At 45.0% G+C, this 19,172-nt stretch overlaps 1 protein-coding gene across 1 annotated transcript in view; it reads left to right on the top strand.

The window, feature by feature from the left end:
• VIPR1 (vasoactive intestinal peptide receptor 1) overlaps positions 1–18,607 on the top strand; it is a 102,985-nt gene extending 84,378 nt beyond the window's left edge. Inside the window, exons 7-13 of the mRNA XM_066313911.1 lie at positions 650–803; positions 3,840–3,900; positions 6,839–6,908; positions 10,737–10,828; positions 15,555–15,684; positions 16,800–16,841; positions 17,942–18,607. Of these exons, the coding sequence (XP_066170008.1) occupies positions 650–803; positions 3,840–3,900; positions 6,839–6,908; positions 10,737–10,828; positions 15,555–15,684; positions 16,800–16,841; positions 17,942–18,133 (741 nt within the window). The 3' untranslated portion in view covers positions 18,134–18,607. The remainder of the gene's footprint in view (positions 1–649; positions 804–3,839; positions 3,901–6,838; positions 6,909–10,736; positions 10,829–15,554; positions 15,685–16,799; positions 16,842–17,941) is intronic.
• Positions 18,608–19,172: the final 565 nt, after the last annotated feature.

Genomic DNA, 19,172 nt, shown 5'->3' with positions numbered 1-19,172 from the left:
ATAATAAAAAAAAAGCAAACAAACAAAAAAGCAAACACTGACAGAGTCAGAACATGACCTGACCCCCTGTTGGTCAGGGTGTTGGTGTCAGCCCAGTCAAATCCTCCTGCAGTGACAGATGTGGTTCTGTTGGAGCAGAGATGATCCTGTAGCAGGGTGGAGTTTTCCTCTGAAGGTCCAGTGGTGCTGAGATGGGTCTGGTCTCCCTCTGGGAATCCAGTGCAGACAGGCTGTGCTGCTGTTCTGAACCCCAGGTTTTATCCAGGTAGGAATGCTGGGCTCCTCCCCCTGGGTGGAGCCTCTCCCAATGGGATGATGTAATTGTCCCAGCCCTGCAGTGAGCCTGGATGGCCCATGAACAGCAGATATCCCCTGCAGGGAGGATGGGTCCTGGAAGAGATAAAGAACACTGCCCCATCTGGTTTTATCAGCTGCCCACTAACAGAAAGACACCCATCCCCTCTAAAAAACATCTCTTCAATGAGTTTCAGCAGATGATAATACAATACATCTTGCATTGCAAGCCAAGACAGTGCTACATAAAGCAATTCCAGAGATACACCCAGAGTAAGGTCACTGGTAATTTGGTGGAAATTCTTTCCTGTGGGAACGTGCTGTAATTCATCACTGTTTATTTCTTCTCTTCCAGGTGGGCTGCAAGGCCATGATGGTTTTCTTCCAGTACTGTGTCATGGCCAACTTCTTCTGGCTGCTGGTGGAGGGGTTGTACCTTCACACCCTGCTGGTCATCTCCTTCTTCTCGGAGAGGAAGTACTTCTGGTGGTACATCCTGATTGGCTGGGGTACGCATCTGGCCTGGTTTAGGGCAAATTTGGGAGGAAACCTCCTCATGGGGTCCCTCTGGAGAGCAAACCCAAATGGCCCCACCCCCAGCTGGTCCAGGAAAAAGTTTCCATAGAGTAAAGTGGGAAAAAGTATGTCTTTAACAAAAAAAAAAAGTGCCCACAAGAACAAAAAATTAACAATATGGAACAACAAAACCTCTCACAGTTCTGAAGAGAGATGGCAAAATTGAGAAAGTTCTTGAGGGTGTAGCTTGGCTCACTCAGTCTCTTATCAGCCCCTCTGGTGCTGGAAAATGCCAAGGCCCAGGCCCTGGTGGGCTACAGGAGTGAGATCCAGGTGTCCCTCTGGGATTTTCCAATCCAGACCAGGTTTAAGCACTCCCCCCAAAAAAGGAGAAAAGAAACAGTCCAGGTACCTTCTCTGTCTCAGCTAGCTTAAATTAACTAAAAGCACAGGAGATCTCTGTCCCACTGTCTGTCCATTCTGCAGACAACAGAGTCCAGGGGCAGAATGTGGAAGAGTGAGTGCAGTTTCTGAAAACAAACTCAGCACTTCTATTTTGTCCCACTTCACCTTCAGAACCAGTCTGAAAGGTACAGAACACAATATCCAACATAAACAGAACAGACAACTGGGGATGCAAGCATCATAAAGTCACCCCAGGACAGCATCTCCTCCAGGGTGGGTGCCAGGAAGGGATCCTGGTTGCCATTTTGAGAAGGAATTTAGCACAGAAACCTGGGGACTCAGGTGGGGCAGAGATGTTTGTAGACAGGATCCACCCCCTAAGCCCTGAGAAAGGTTTGAGGTGCTGGTGGATGAGAGGCTGGACACGAGTCCAAAACATGCCCAAAAACCCAACTGTGCCCTGGGCTGCATCAAAATAATCATGGCCAGCAGGTCGAGGGAGGTGATTCTGTCCCTCTGCTCTCCTCACCTGAGACTCCACCTGGAGAGATGCATCCAGCCATGGGGCCCCCAAAATAAGAAGGAGCAACTCCAGAGGAGGTCACGGAGCTGCTCCAGGGCTGGAGCCCCTCTGTGAGAGCTGGGAATGTCCGTCTGGAGAAGGGAAAGACCCAGGGAGAGCTCAGAGCCTCTTCCAGGGCCTGAAGGGCCTCCAGGAGAGCTGGAGAGGGACTGGGGACAAGGGATGGAGGGACAGGACACAGGGAATGGCTTTGAGCTGACAGAGAGTAGATTTGGATTGGATATAGGGAAGGTATTCTGTGATCCTGACTGGGATCCCGAGTTTGATATCATGCATTGACCTTAAATTGTAAGGACGGATCCCAGCAAAGCAGAGCTCCTGGACTGAACCAGACACTGAATTCAGGCTAGCCAGCTGCCCTGAGATCCCATCACCCATGTGCTGGTGCTGAAAACCTTCTGCTCACTGCACTGGTGATTTCTCCAGCTTTCATGCAAATCCAGTCTGAAACACATCAAATAAAATAAAATTAAAATCATATAATAATAATAATAATAATAATAATAATAATAATAATAATAATAATAATAAGTAAAATAAAATAAAGTAAAATTAAGTAAAATAAAATAAGAAAAATGGTAAGCAAGACAGAGTTAAGCCCTTCACAAAGTACCTCACAATTGAATTCCTGATTTATGCAAATTAATCCTACCAGATAAACTTCTTTTATTTCCTCGAAAAGGAAACAGATATCTTATTTCCCCTTTCATGCCATTTAGTTGAAGATTTATATTCAAGTAAGCAAATAACTTTCTACTGCCTGCTGTCAATATCTGAGACTGAGAAATAATAAGAGCAGAGAAGAATCCTGAAAGAAAAGGCAGAATGAAATTATGCCATGTCCAGGGACTCCTGAGCTCAGGATTTGATCAATTATCCATGGAGTAACTTCCATTGAAAGTGACAGGAGCTAGGCTCAGCTTCACACTGCAAAGGAGAGATGAATCTCCGTGCTCTGGGCAGGAGGAGGGATGATGGCCAAAAGTCTTGTTCCAGTTACTCAGCTCAGAACTTCTTTAAACTCACCTTGTGCTCCAGATATTCTTTACTTCAGCACTGGGGAGCCGGCAGGTTTGAAAGAAAAAAATGCTTGAAGGTAATGATTTAAATCAAAGGAAATTGCTTTCACTCCTAATGTGTCCTGAGGTTGCTTGGGTACAGAAGGGCAATTCCAGAACATGGCAAGTGCTTGAGGGAACTTTTGGCCTTTCAGTCATCCATCATTTGCAAGAGCATCAGGGGTGGATCTGGAATGGGTCATGCATGAATTAATAATTTGGGTGCACTAATTACAGCTTTTACTGACCTTAGTATGATTGCACTTGGAAATCACTGGTAATAAAGTGCACACCATCTGTGAGTAACACAGAGCAAAGAGACGTGTCCTTCCTGGAGTGTTTCCAACCTAAATCCTGCCAAAGACAAGAGAGAGAAAAGAGTCAGGACAAGGATGAGACAAGACCATCCTAATCTGGAAGAGTGAGGAGCAGAGGCAGCTTCACCTGGCCAACTACAGACAGCTGTGTGTGAACTTGGCACTCCAGGCTCCCTTACAGGGCAAAAGAGTCCAGGGATATTTCATATTTATTGTTCTAAATCAAACATTCAACGTAGCTGGATGATCTGTGTTTGAGAAACAGGTAATTCTGCCCCTTGATGCTAAAGAGAGCTGGTGGTGACCTCCTTAAATACAAATATCCACACTGTGGGTGTCTCAAGTGATCCCTATTCCTTGCTTATTACCACTGAAGTTTTTATCTAGGCACTGCAGCAGGAATATCAAAATGCTGAGAGCAGTTCCAGAGAGCTGATCTTGTATGGCCACCGGGAGAGAAAGGCAATGTTGCCTGTTTGGCATGTGAGGGTTGAAAATGTGTTTTCCCACCCCTGAGGGAAGGCATCCCTTCAGTCACTCAGGAGAGTTGGAGAGAGAAGAAGAACAGCTCGGAGAAATGAGGCAGATTTTAAATAACCTGATAATGAAATTAGGTAACCATTTGAACATGATTTCTGACAGCAAACCTATCTCTTCTCTCCTCAGGTGCCCCCTCCGTGTTCATCACTGCCTGGACTATTGTCAGGATTTACTTTTTTGATGTTGGGTAAGCCTGTGCACTCAATTATCTTTCCCTTGATAGGAAAATCTGCTTTCCTTTATGGCCAAGGAAAGCCCTGCAGCCTCAGTCACCCAAAACCCAGCAGCAGTTTCACCTCTCCCCTGCCGCCAGGAAACACTCCAAGGTCTCCCTGAAATTTCATTTTAGGCCCATCACTCACTGTTGTGGTTTGAAAACAAACCGAGTGAGAGGCTGCGAGTCAGAAATACAATTTAATGAAAAGAAAAGAGAAAATAAGATAAAATAAAATAAAATAAAAGCATAAAAAAAAAAAAAAAAAGACCACTGACAGAGTCAAAATTCACCCGGAGCAGGGTGATGGAAGCAGTCCAGGTGAGGTGGTCTTCCTGAAGCAGTGATCCCATAGAAAACTCTGGTTGCTCCAGTCCTCTGGGAATCCAGTGGATGAGGGCTGCCTCTACCGTTCCAAATCTCTGCTTATACCCAGGTGAGAATGCTTGGCTCCTCCCTGTGGGTGGAGCATCTCCCAATGGGACGATGAGTCATCCAGGAGCTCCTTGATGGCCCATTAAAGAGAGATAACCCCTGGAGAGAGTTATCTGTGAGTCATGCACAAGGCATTGATGGGCCATTAACTGAAGATGGTGATAGAACACATCCTAAACTACAACCCAGGACACTCACCCTTTTTGCTTCCCAGTGCCCTGGTCAGGATATTTGCAGGGAATCTGAGCAGACCTTGATGGTTTCATTTCCATGCTCAGAGCAGAGCTTTGCACCCTGCAGAATTGACACTAAAAATGCAATGGGGAATTAATAAACGCACCCAGTGCTCTCCCACAGGAAAAGGCTAATTATTGTTTTTTTCTCAAGCAGATTTTAGGATCTATTCTTCATCCTTTCATCCCTAGCAGAAGCCTTTGATATTTTGTATAAGAAGCAGATAGGATACAGCTAAGAAAATGAGGCAGATACCAGAGTTATCCAAGGATATGTGCGAGTAAAGAGGATTTGAACCTGAAATCCTCATTCTTGCTTTTATTCAAGCAGTCAGACTGCAGTAATTGGAAAGGGTTTTATAGGAAAACACCACAGAGAGATGCAGAATCAAGTGCTTATTCTGTCCTCAGTGTGCATTCCCTCACTTCTTGCATTTGCATCCGGAGTTAAATCCATTCTTCCCCTCCAAACGTGTCCTGATTTGCCCTTTTTTCGGTACAAGAAGCAGCTCAGATTCCTCACTGCATTTTTGACTTATAGTCACGCCAGCACATTTCCTGAGGGCTACTCACTTCCTCCATGGTTTCACTCTATCTGCATAAAACTGACCTTATTTACTCTGTTAATAAACAACCTCTACAATGGGACAGAGACAGGAGGATTTAACCATTCTGGACACCAGTTTTTCTTACTATATATTCTCATTCAGCTCCAACAATTTCTATTAAAGAATTTAATAAAGAATTTATTCTTTAATAAAGAATTCTTTGCATTTTCTGCGGGCTTTAAAGCCCTACATTTTTATGCTGAGTAAAACAGAGCATGAATTTACAGAATATATTAATACCTAACACAGATTTTTTTTTCATTACCTGCAGAGAAAAATGACAGGAAATTAATCCACATTAAATAGACCCTAATTAGGTAAGATTGGTTAAACAACACTAAGCCTTCATTTAAACATTCTAACTCCAAGTGAAAGTGACCTTCATTCAGACTGTCTCAATTTATTTCAAAAACGAAGTGCACTAGACATAATTAGGGCCACTTTAATTCTAAATGGAAGGGCAGCATACACCTAACTGGAAGCATCTGTATGTGAACAATTTTCTCCATCTCCCTGTAGAGTCAGGGCAGGTTTAGTCAGTGCAGTCCACGGAGTGCAATTTTATATCATCCTAAAGTTGATGCTTAAAATAGGTCTCAGGAACTGTGCCCTGAAAGTGCCTCTCTTCATCTCCTACTGCCTTCCCTGCCAATATTTAGATTTAGAGGAGCTGAATCTGGGTGAAATCGTCTACAGCAGGCTCCACTAATCTATTCTTACATGAAAGCAGCCCAATTTCCATCAGTGCTTTCCCAAAAAAATGCACCTTCTACCACCTGACTGTGCAGATAAATGTGTCCCAAGCAGTATCAGTCATTTCCACATCAGTCCTCTTCTCTCATTTCCTCGCTGGCTTTAAAAGGCAGTCCCAGGTGAGCAGTGGTGTGTGCAGACAGCTCTGGCTTCAGGATGAAATAAATCCCACCCTGGACCCTGTCTGCTTTTCTAACTCAATCCATAGCTCAGCTACAACTTATTTGGTTTAGTGGGACCAGTCCCACCACTGGCTGTTATTTTTTTTAGAATGACATGATGGGGTTTTTTTTGTTTGGTTGGGGATTTTTTTTTGTTTGTTTTTGATGGTTTGTTGTTGTTGTTGTGTGGTTTTGTTTTTTTTTTTTTTTTTTGGTTGTTTGGGTTTTTGTTTGGTTTTTTTGGAGGGATTTGGGGGATTTCTTTTGGTTTTGGGGGTTTTTTTTCTGCTGGTGCCAATTGCTCTGTGTTTATCAAACCCCCTCCAGCCAGGATGGTGGAGAGCACTGGAGCCCTGATGAATCTTTTCATGGATTGTGATCGATTTTCATGGTTTCAATAGAATTTCCCTGCAGCAGAGCTCAGTGTAGAAGAAATTAAGAAAATCACCATCTTCCCCCACATTCACCCTGCCTAACATGCTCCAGCCCATTCCACAGCCAAGGGGAAAATGTTGATATTACATCTGGGACATCTGGTACCTGCCAGTGCTCACAGCCACTACAAAGCAAGTTTTGACCATTCCAGGTCCATACACACGAGGTTTAATCCTCTTCACACTACCCAGCCTGGCAAAATTTAACTTTCAGGGAAAGCTGAAGGGTGACAGACCTGCTTGCCTGCTGTGCTTGATGTTTTAAGTCTGGCTTTGTTTCTTTTTAGGTGCTGGGAGGAAATAGTGGAATCCCCATTCTGGTGGATCATTAAAACTCCTATTTTGGTCTCTATTTTGGTAAAGTATCAGCACATTCTGCTGGCTGCAAAGCCGTCTTTAGTCCTAACTGGGGAGGGGTTGAAGGGGTGTTGAGAAGTGTCCAGTAAATGTCCATGGGAAATGCACTGCCAGGTAAAATCTCCCTGTACATTAAATATTTGTTTTAAGATGAGGAAATTCCTCCTCCAGATAAACACCCTCACCTGCAGCATTGATCATGGGAGGAGTTTGAATGTCCAGGGTGAGAGTGAAGCTCACTTGATGTGGCTTTGACCACCTCCATCTCCTTGGTGGAGAGGCCATGGGAGTGTGCAACCAGAGGAGGAATGGTGGTTGGACATCCAGGAAAAAACTCATTTTTGCCCCAGGAGTCTGTGGGTGCCTGAATTCCATCAGCTGACCCGTGCTAGGAAAGGTTTTGGCCGGGATGACTTGTTCAGTTTTAGATGTCAACGCTACAAATCAACATGAGATGAGTCCTACCATGAATTTCCACTTAGATAAAAAGGGAGTAGAAGAATTCCCTCAGGAATTTGCCTCCTGCATCCAGTGCAGAGTTGCATTCCAGCTGTGTATTTTTGGAGTAAATTCTAGAGAAGTTTGGCTAATTTCCAGAAAAATCAACAGAAGAGTTTTCTTTTAATTCTTTGGGTATTATCAATCCTGACCATAGAAACCAGGACACTTCTCAGGAACTCTGGGCCCTTCCATCTTTGCTGAACATTGCTCTGTTGGGCACGGATCCAAACCTGAAAGTCAAATGAACTGGAGTTAAACTTAGTTTTGAGTTTTCTTAAATTAAGTCAAGGATGTGGGAAGGGAAGCAAAAAAATCACAACAAATCAAATCAAATCAATCTCCTTTAAACAGAAATCTTTCCTTAGACATTCCTCTTATTCCATGTACATTATGACCTTCACAAGGAGAGGGTTTGTTGGGTTTTTTTTCCTCTAGCATTTATCATTCAGGGATTCCAGAGAAAAAGGTTTCAATAATGACATCTTGCTCTGTTTACCTCACTGGAAAGAAATACAATACTTACGATGACACATCATAATACTTGTGATGACACATCTCCAAATATTTACATCACCCTGGAAAGCTATAGATAGTATTTTCCCTTTCCTGAGATAAGCTTTCAGTCAGAAAACACACCCTTTTATTCTCCTCGGATCAATGGGTCTGTATTTTCTTTCGGCCAATAAATCTTTTCCTCATTGCCAAACAGAATTTACCCAGCAGCTCCTGATTTTCCTTCAGCTGATATTCTATAAATCTGTCCTAAAGGAAGGGCATGATAGCCAGTGGCTGATGAACAGCAGGTTTCTCCAGGGGGGAATACAGCATTTCCTGCAAATCCCTGGGCATACAGCTGATATTTCAGTGTAAGCAAGAAACACATATACAAGATCTATAAGATCTTTTAAGATACATGAGATATATCTTGTGTACAAGGTGTTAGGCACTGGGAACACATTGATTACCTTTGGTTTTACTCTAGGGATATAAAAAAAAAAAATCTAAACAACTTTTCCAATATCCTGATTCTTGTATCCTCTGACATGGAATTCCAAGTTTATACCAAGCCCATATATCTCACCCCATTCCATGTTTGCTCTTGACCACTCCAAGCCAACACAGTCAGAATTTAACTGCTCCATTCTTGCCTTTATTGCAGCAGCTCGTGTGTTATCAATGCTCATTAGTGTAATTGATCTAGATAATACTGGTTTGGACTAATAAATTTCACTTGCCATCAAATCAGACACAAAAACCTTGTTTTCTGATGAAATAAATACGAACAGAAATTATGATAAATGGCTCAGGATAGGTAAGAAGTGATTAAGCAATGCATCATAACCAAGAAATGAAATTAATTTCCAATCACTCATAGGCTTTGAAAATAGAGTGTCTATTTGAGAGATGGGCTTCAGTCTGTTTTATTCATCTATTGTTGTGATAAGTGTAGGAGCTGCTGGAAGAAATCTTATAATCTATTTTTGCAGGGAATCAGATTGGCTGGTTTAACACAATCCCTTCCAGCTGCTGAACCTCTAAAAATCAGAATCATTTGCACATTCACTGGCCATGAAAGGATAAAGAAAGGGGTTGTGTGCCAAACTAAAACTGAACTAAGTCCCCAGAAATCTGTCATTCTGCTTTTCTGTTGTCTGTGTTGCATGAGTAATAGGATGACTCAATGGAGAGGACCTTGAAAGAAGCAGATTTGCATTCAATTCATGCCATCAAGACACTCCCATTCCTAGCTCTACAACTTTGCTGTTAAATAAGGTTCACATTGCTTGAGTACATTGGTAAAGCACTGTGAGACTTTGGGGTGAAAAGAACCACCTAAAATCTGGGTATCAGCCAGACTGCTCTGGTCTGACATCCCAGGAGGGAACGTTCCTCACTGCCTTGGTGAGGTCTATCCCTTGCTGCACGAGGTCTCCAGACAGGACATGGCCAATCCAATGCCTTGGATTGGCTGCCTAGAACAGAGGCTAGACAAGATTAAGAGAATAAAAGTGGGTATTTATTAAAGGCCTTCAATAGGTGCACCTTGGGCAGTCAAAAGGCTCCCAGGAGCTACACCCAAGGTGGACAATGGTCACAGGTTTTTCATACAGTTACCAGTTTGGTTCATTTATATACCAGGGGTTAATCCTCCAGTTACAGCTTCAGGTAATTTAAGTCATTTACCCTCAGATTGTTCTGGGCCTCTCCAATTCATTTTTATTTATACTTTTTGGGGCCTGAGACAGGAAGGTGCCCTTGAGTTTGAGGCCCAGAGAGGAATTGTTTCATCTGGATAAAACGGTAGAACAGCAGCTGACAGGCTGTGGAGTTTTAGAGCTGCATGCTAAAGCAGTACAGGATCTGAAAAATACAAAAGCTAAAACCCTACAGCAATTGGAATTCTCATTGAGCCAGATGTTTTTAGCTCTACGAGGGTTCAATACCCTCTGAGGGTGTCCAGCACTTCTCAGAATGGCTTAGAATAATTGTGAGATGGTTCTTCAGGTGTGCTTTGTAAAGCTAGGGTTTTAATAAAGGAGAAAATAAAGAACAATGCAGAAACAAAACAACAGACGGGCATGGTGCAGAGAAACCTCTTGCACCTGCTAAGGCACCCCAAAAAGCACTTGAACACCTCTGTGCTCCTTCTTAAGTATAAGATGATAGAGGAGGGGCAACTTGGCTTGCTGTCAATGGAAACAGCTCCAGGTTTTGAGAAACATTTCCAAACCCAGCTTCCAAGCTCAATGCTTGCTCTGGGCCAACCACGATGAGAGAAACACAGAAAGTTCTGGAGATTTTCCCATATAAGTCAGGGGCAAAACTGAAACCCTTTTTCCTTAACTTGGAAACATCTACCTGGTCATGGCAGGGGGTGTCCAGTGCAACATCCAGTAGGATTGAGCAGAGGGTGGAGTGGATCCTGCATCATGTTTCGGTTTGGTTTACCCGGCTCACCACGCCCAGCAGCCGGCCCCGTGTCACCGTGTCACCGTGTCACCGTGCCACCGTGTCACCGCCACTTTGCCGACGTCGTGCGGAGCTGTGCTCGATGGGCTTGACATCATCATACTTGGGATGTATGACACGAAGTCCCAAGCAGGCTGATGTCAGGCCCAAGATGCCATCCTGTGTCGGTTGTCCATGTGTCCCCAGCCCTCCCGAGGCGGGCTCTCTGCTCAGGGCTTGTTAAAGGGCACCTCGTTCCATGGCAAAAAAAAAACAACCCAAAAAAACATTCCAGTGAGAGGAATTCCCCTCTAGTGATGGGCTCTTCTCCCTGGAGGAAAATGCTGATGTTTTACCCTTCTCTTCCCGCCTCGACAGGTGAACTTCATCCTCTTCATCTGCATCATCCGTATCCTAGTCCAGAAGCTGCATTCCCCAGATGTTGGGCACAACGAAACCAGCCAATATTCGTAAGTTCCAGACTTTTCCAGCCCTATCCTGTGGTTTTTGGGAAACCTGCCTGGCTGCTTGACAATTAATTATTGCATCTTGGTTTGTGATGGTGTCTGTCTGCCCTGATCAAAATCAGGTAATTTTAATTGCTCAAAGCAGATTAGAGATCGGGAAATTGAGCATTTGCTAAAACAGCTGGGCAGGTTTTATGTCAGTTTGTGGCAGGTGAGAGGGATTTCTACTGGGATTAATGATGAAGAAATGAGAGTAATAATAATGATAATGAAGCCAAATATATTTTTTTCTTTGAATATTTAATATTTATTGGATTCTGAAGGCAGAAGGACCCTGATGAAAAACAAAAAGTTGTTCTCTACAGTGTACAGGCTTTTTATTTTTTTTTTCTGACTCTCAGTTTTAAAGAAGGAGAGATCTAGAAAATTACCATTCAGTAGGATCTATGACAAATTTTCCTTATCCTAAAAGAGATCTCTAAACAAGATTGGATTAACTCAATACATTTCTCTTCACTGTTAGGAAGGATCGCAGTCTTAGAAGTTTTGCTTGGCTTAATGCTTTTATTCCAGGGATATGAGGCTGACCTTACTGAGGTTTTATATAATGAACAACATGCAAGAGAGATCAACATCTCTCTCAGTGACCAAGGCTGGTCTCAGCTGCAGTATTTCAAGGGTGAAAGAAATGTCTATCTGCATGAATTTATTCTGGCTTCAGTGCAAATAAAATAAAAATCCACACCAGATTATTTTTGACTCTTCCCACTATTCTGGCTTCACTTTTCAGCTATCCTGGATATTTATTAAATGCTTCCTGGGGAAAAAAAAAATTAAGAAAGTCCAGTGTCTGCACAGTCACTGCTCATGAATCTCTGTCTTCAGAGGGAACTGTGCTTTTGGGTAACCTGAAAAATCTCAATTCATCTTCCTGCAGGATGGAAAACAGTAACAGTATGTTCCTTAAATCCTGCCCAGCCACAGCACTGAAACTTTCTCTCTGATGATGCTGAATTATTCATTTAATCTGCCTCAAGAGATTCTCAGATTTATGAAAGAAAATGCCGGGTTTTAACCTTAATTTTCCTGGCAGCAGCCAAAGCAAATTACCTATTTTTTCTGTCATCACAACACACCAATATTACCAGACCCTGTTCTTTCTACCACCTCCCCTTCTGGACTTCCAATTGGGAATTTTATCTTTGCACCCCAGGTTTGCAGCAGGTGCACAGATTAAATCAGCATATTTAAATATGTTCTGGTGCTGAGCACTGCTGGCTCCTGTCCTACTCAGCAAAAATGCTGCCAGCGTTCATCTGAAGAGTTCAGCCCAGATTATCTCTGAGGTCATGCTGGGTTTTGGGTTCAGGACACATTTTCCAGTGTGGTGGGAACTGCCAGGAAAACACCTTTTTGTCTCGTAAACAAATGTAGGGCATGTTGGTAAAACACAGAGTTCTGACTGACCTGCCCGACAGGGGATTCTGCTGAAGGACAACTGACCCTGACACCTACAGATCCTCACCTTCCTTCACGACCTGGAAAGATGCCTCAGTTCCCTTAGAGAAAGATTCAGTTGCTCACTTCACAGAATCACAGAATCCCATAACATTTTGGGTTGGAAGGGACCTTAAAGCTCATTCAACTTCAGTCCCCTGCCATCAGCAGAGGCACCTTCCACTGTCCCAGGCGGCTCAGAGCTCTTTCCAATCTGACCTTAAAGTTTTAGGTTTCTATGCCACAGGAGGGGCTTTAGGACACTTCCGATACTTGCATGGACCTGTCACTCAGGACACAGGGTCTATGGGACACTTGTCCCCTTGTACAGTGGCACCTGGCCACCAGCCACAGCTGGAAATCTCTGTATTCACTGCAGTGAGTACAAGACACCACACTTTACTATGGAAGCAAATATTAATTGTCTGAAATTGTCTGAATCTGAAGGTTAGATCCCACCAAGGCAAGATTTCTACTTTTAGCCAGCAATCTGTGGAGCCTTTTGGGGTTTGACTGCAGGACCCAACAGTTCTTAGCAAAAAGCTGCAGGTGAAATGCTGAGGGATCTGGGGGTGTTTATCCTGGAGAAGAGGAGGCTCAGGGTGACCCTGCTGCTCTCCACAACTCCCTGAAAGGAGGTTGGAGCCAGAGAGGGATTGACCTCTGCTCCCAGGAACAAGTGACAGGATGAGAAGAAATGGCCTCAAGTTGTGCCTGGAGAGGTTCAGGCTGGACATCAGGAGGAATTTCTTCACCAAAAGGTTTGGAAGGGGCTGCCCAGGGAGGCTGTGGACTCACCATCCCTGGAGGTGTCCAGGGAAGGCCTGGCTGTGACACTCAGTGCTCTGGGCTGGGGACAGGGTGAGGATCAGTCACTCGATGCTCTTGGAGACCTTTCCCAACACAAAGGACTCTGTGATTTGGTGCGGGCTCCTCCTGCCAAATCTGAGACAAATCTCTTTCAAACCAACCGCATCCCGGATATCTCATTTGCACTTCTCCCTCCTTCTGATGTGCTTTTAGTATTGTTTATTTTCTACAAACACAGCCTGCTGACACGCTGACAGCATTGCTCGACTCCAAAAGGTCTGAGTTTAGCTGCAGGCTGGAAGTTCAGGTCTGCTGCTGATTCCCTCATTAGTGCTGCAGACAGGGAGCTGGGCTTTCATGTACTGGAAGCTCTTCAAATGAGTCTCCCAGAGCAGTTTTCTGGAAATGACAGGGACATGTGCAAGAACAGGACAGCAATATTTCAGGGAAATGGAATTTGTCTTCTACACCAGAAAAACTTGAGCAAAATTCATCTCTCCATTCTGTCCATGTCCGTGGATCAATATTGGCATCCAAGTCCTCCGAGTAACTTTTCCATTACGATTTCTGGGAGTGTGACTGAAATGTTGGTTCACTCTTGCCCACTCCCAAGGACAGGAGCAGGTTCCATGCAGGTTAATGGACACGTGTTTTCCCAAAATTTCCCATCACCACGTGTATCTGTCAGAGAGGGGGGTTCTAGGATGTGCCGGGAATGAGAATAATGAAGGTTTTGAGAATCCAAGGCTTCCAGCTGATTTAACCAGCTTTAGACAATCCCCCAAGCAGTTCTGCCTCCTGCACAGCCAGCCTTGAGCTTTCTGGGAGAAATTACACTGTGACTGGGTGATGATTTTCCTGAGTTCAGTGTTTAGGTGGTGGAGTCTTCGAAAAATCACAGAGCCCTTGCCTTGGTGCCAAAATAAAATCTAAAACTCAGAATCTGGTGAAGCTCAGTGTTGGGAGCAAGGGACTGGTGTGAGGTGTGCAAATCGGAGGAGGGGGATCAAATTTTGTCATTTATGTGCTTTTCATTACCACAGTCCAGCCAGAAGGGAAAATATTGTAACTAAGGCCCCAGTGTTGTCTGCAGTGATAAGATAAAATTTTCTAATCCACTGGAGGTTGCAAACAGCATCTCTGTCAATGTGATACACAAATGTAGCATCACATCTTCTCCTCTAGGCTGAGAGATTGTTCCTCAGAGATCGGGGAGAGAGGAGAGATCTCTCCAAAGCCATTGTTGATCTTCACTGAACTCTTGGGAAATGAGTGACCTTCTCACATGTCAGGAACTGGGGGGAATTAGGGCTTGGTGATATCAGCACAGGTCCCACTGGCCAGAGCTGGAGGGAGGAACAGGGAGCACTGGTGATCACCAGGGACAGGGACAGTCCTGTGGCACAGCAAGGCATCCAAGAGAACTCAGATTTTGGATCTCTGTGAGCAGGGATGTGCCTGCTAGTGAGGGATGTGGGAAAGGCAAACTGCTGTAAAGCTCCTCAGCCTCCTGCAGGGTCTCATTTTGCCTGGGATGAGCCACAGCCTCCAGTCACAGCCTCAGTGTTGAGCTGTCTCTGGGCCAGACCCAGGGAGAGCTGCAGAGGAGCTCTGGGAGATTCTGGGATGAGCATCCTCTGCACAAAGCTGCCACATCACCCTCCCAGTGGGCTTGTGCAGGTGGCAGATAAATGAAGATGGTCTGAGAGGTTTGAGCCTGATGAGGCTTTGGAGGTGGAGGGGTTGCAGGTGGAAAAATAAACATTTCCAACAGCCAGAATTTCTAACAGAATGAATATTTCCCAGCCTTAGCTTTATTCCTTCCAGAAGCCTCTGCAAGTGGGGGAGATGTCCCAGGATATGAGTGACCAAGGGACACAAAAGCCCCCCAATCATCCTTAGACCCTTGATTTCATTTTCTTTCCACCAACTACTACTTTTTTACAATGATTACATTTAATACATTATCATCTCTCCCTAATTAGACCCCTGATTACCCAGCGTGATGCCATTAAGCATTAATGCTGTTCATCCCCCTCCTTTGGAGACATTCATTGTGCAGTAGCCTGTCATTATTCTGAGCTAAACATACCATTTCTCTCCCAGAAGCTGTAATTTTCAGAAATCCCAGGCAAACAAAGACATTGCTAGATGATGATTTAGCTTGTGGAGATGGAAAAAAGATCTCTGGTGGGAGGAGAAGAAGAGAGGAGGGAGAAAGAAATACCTCCAGTGGAGCTACTGGGAATAAAAATGTCACATTTTATGGTGCCACCAGGTCTGAAATCACCAGCCACCTGCAGTGTGTTGGACAAGGAGAAATAATAAATTTTTGGGGTTGCACAGGGCTCAGCTGCAGGATTCCTCAGCCTCTGATCCCCTTCCCTCTCCCCTTATGGCTCATGTTTTATCTTTCCAACAGGAGGCTGGCCAAGTCCACTCTGCTGCTGATCCCTCTCTTTGGCATCCACTACATCATGTTTGCTTTCTTCCCTGACAATTTCAAAGCAGAAGTGAAGCTGGTCTTTGAGCTCGTGGTTGGGTCATTCCAGGTAAGCCACCTTTTGTGTCACCAGCTCTGTCACCAGGGGGAAATGCAATGAGCTGGACATGGGGTTTTCCTGGACATGCCCAATACTGCTCTTATACCTTCGTGGAAAATCTACTCACTCCAGCCCAGCCAGGATGGAAGATAAATTTATATTTTGCCTTCCAGAGGGAGATTCTCTTCCCCCATTTTAAGAAATGAAAAGGAAATGTTCCTCTGTTCATTGGCCTCTCTGTGGTTTTTTCATACTTTAAGGAGAAAAATAAGCACCTCAGTTCAGTTTCTGTGATATTGAGGTGTCCAAGGCCAGGGTGGATGGGGCTTTGAGGAGCAAGTTTCATTCAGTGGTGAATGGTTAATATCCCTGTCTGCATCATCATCACTGCACATCTGGAAATGTTCAAGAACTGTGCAGATGTGGCACTTAGTGACATGGGTTAGTGGTGGACTAGGCTGTGATGCCTTGGGAAGGCTGAGCTGGAACAGAGACTGGACAGAGCTGGAGAATAAACGAGAGATTTATTGAAAGGTCTTTAAGGTACACCTTGGGCAGGACAAGAGCCTGGCCAGGGCTACACCCAAGGTGGGCACAAAATGGTCACAAAATGGACACAAAATGGTCACAAAATGGTCACAAAATGGTCACAAAATAGACACAAAATGGACAAACGGTCACCAGGTCTCACACTTTGATCAGTTTGGATCCATTTGCACCTTGGGGTTGAATTGTCCAGTTCCAGCTTCAGCTGATGCAGTCCCATCCTTCTTGTTCTCTCCCTTCAGCCACCGTTGTTGGTGCTTTGGGGCCTGAAAACTTGTCCCAGGTGTCCTTGGTGTGCAGCAGGACAAGGATTTGTTTTGTGTCCCTGCTGTGTGCAGAGAGCTGAGTGACACTGACTGTGAGCTCAGAGCTGCCCCCCTGGGCACCACAGAACAGGAAATACATGAAAACTGAAACTTAAGGCATCAGCTGTGCTGGGGGAATGGTTGGGCTGGATGACCTCAGAGGTCTTTTCCAACCTGAACAATTCTGTGATTGTGTGATCTCTCCTTTGAGAGCTGAATGAAACATTCTCTCCTTGTCTGTAGTGCTAAAATCCTGTTTTCTCCTTTCCCTAGGGATTCGTGGTGGCTGTTCTGTACTGCTTTCTCAATGGAGAGGTAAGACCAGACCATCATTGTGTTTTGGTTAATGTTTGCAGCTAGGGCAAAATGAGTGTGTGTGGAGAGAGGATTGAGAAGGGTCCCATTCCTGATCCTGATATTACAGTATTGGGGGGAAGCATCCAAACCACATCTCTCTCTCTCCAGGAGAACAATTCAACCATTTGCCTGACAGCTTTCAGCACAATTAATTAAAACAATTAATAAACACATCAGGACTTGTGCGTGTGTACTGTAGCTTTGCTGCTGAGCCCATCCTCTCCTCACGAGACAGCATCAGCAGAACTCCTGTGTGAACTTGCACAGTCCCTGATCCCAAAGGACCACCTTCAGCAGGGCAGGATAAATCCCATCTAAGCCCTGGTCATGATTAGTGCCTCCAGGAATCCTCCCCAGGATTACACCCTCTGCCTAAACCAGCAGAGGCATTGGTGTGATTTGTTAAAACCAGAGCAGTGCAGATGAACCTGTTTTTTCCTTCAGGAACAATCTTGACTTTCCCACATTTTAGTCCTGGCATTCTCATCCTTGGGATTGTGCTGAGCCCTTCAGACACAGCAGTTGCATCTAATTTATACTGTTACCTAAAAATTTGCACTGGGAGGCTGCAGGAGGGGCCAAGGACAGTGGCCAGGTTCGTTCAGGATTTGAATTAAATCCTGACATAAACCAGGTTATTTCTGTAAACACTCTGAGCAGCAACAAGCAGGTTCTGTCAAAAAAGAAAAAAAAAAAATAAAAGCACAGTTGGTTTGACAGCTTTACAAACAAGCTGCAGTTAAATCATTTCTATTTGGACCAAAAACAGGGCAGCGAGAAAGAAAACATCTTAATTATACTCACAAAGTGTTGGCATTGAGGTTAAGTAGCCTGGCACCTTGACTGTATCAATAAGAAATTCCTTTCTGACGAAGCTCAGGGATTTCTGCTCCAGTGGTTTACTGACTGGAGTGTTCATTTTATGTGGGTAGAAGTTCTGGCCAAGCCAAGTTTAGTGGCCTTTATAAAGCTATTATTGGTGGGTGGGTTCACACAACCAGGTCAGAACAACAGCACGTGATGCCCTGTGCTGCCTTTCCTGTCTTTCCCGTGCCCAGGTGCAAGCTGAGCTCAAGAGGAAATGGAGGAGGTGGCACCTGGAGAGGTTCCTGGGCTCGGACATGAAGTACCACCACCCTTCCCTGGGCAGCAACGGCACCAACTTCAGCACCCAGATCTCCATGCTGACCAAGTGCTCGCCAAAGACGCGCCGCTGCTCCGGCTTCCAGGCCGAGTTCTCTCTGGTGTGACAGGGGACAGGCTCCCCAGGCACTGAGCATCCAGAACCTGAGACACGAGGATCCCCTGGGAAGTCAGTGATCCCACGACAAATCCCTGTGAAATGACCTGCTCCGCATGAGCCAACAGAGGACACGCAACTGGAAAAGCCGCTGGCGTCCAGAATGAGATGGGACAAGCCAAGAGGAGGAGGAACGCTTTTGCTCTCCCTCTTTTGAGGCCTTTCACTCCTCAGTTTCAAGCCCTCGGGGGTTGGTAACTCTGAGGAATTGTCCCAGTTGCTCGAGGACAGCCTGGGAGATGCTGATGTGTCATAAATAATGAAGCACTGGGGGTAAGGCAGGGAGAGCCTCAGTCCTCGGTGGCTTTACCAGAACTCTGAAACATCTCTGAAACAGACAAATTGCACTTTTGTTTTTTCTGGGTTGTTTTTTTTTTTTTTTCAAATGAGCCAGTAAAGGAGAAACAGAGGCAGGAAGTTGGGAAAAAAAAAAAAAAAAAAACGCCAAATGTATGAATGTGCCAAAACTCCTGTGGATAAGAGATGGTGACACAGCACCAAAGACGGTGCTGGGGACACGGGGAGAAGGGACAGGAGGAAGGTGAGCAGGAAGGGAGAGGCCAGCACATGGCCCCCACGTTTTTCACAGGTGGAGATGAAGCTGCAGCACCAGGAAAGACCCTCAGAGGATGCCCCTGTGTGTTCTGCCACCATCCTTGGGAGCAGAAGCTTTCCAGACTCCCTTGGGCACCCTGTGGAAGGGCAGATCACTGAGCAGGACCAGCAGGAAGATGCCCTTCTCTGCACTGTGCTGGTGACATGGTGTTTTGCTTGGTTGTGTTCCATGAACAGGAAACTCGATTTGCATGTATAAAAACCAGGGCCAGATGCCAAAAGAGGAGCATGGCTGTGGGGTTTTCTTTTTTTTCATTCTCTTAAAGTTCTCCCATAGATCTCGGTGCGTGGGCGCACCCAGGATCATTAGGGATCAGGGGGAAAAGAATTGGGCTGTAATTCATTTGCACTTGCTTTGCACACACTGTCAGGAA

The sequence above is a fragment of the Sylvia atricapilla genome, chromosome 1 (genome assembly GCF_009819655.1).
Source record: "Sylvia atricapilla isolate bSylAtr1 chromosome 1, bSylAtr1.pri, whole genome shotgun sequence".
NCBI lineage: Eukaryota > Metazoa > Chordata > Aves > Passeriformes > Sylviidae > Sylvia > Sylvia atricapilla.
The sequence above is the reverse complement of the archived record's forward strand: the minus strand, read 5'-3'. Positions and strand labels throughout refer to the sequence as shown.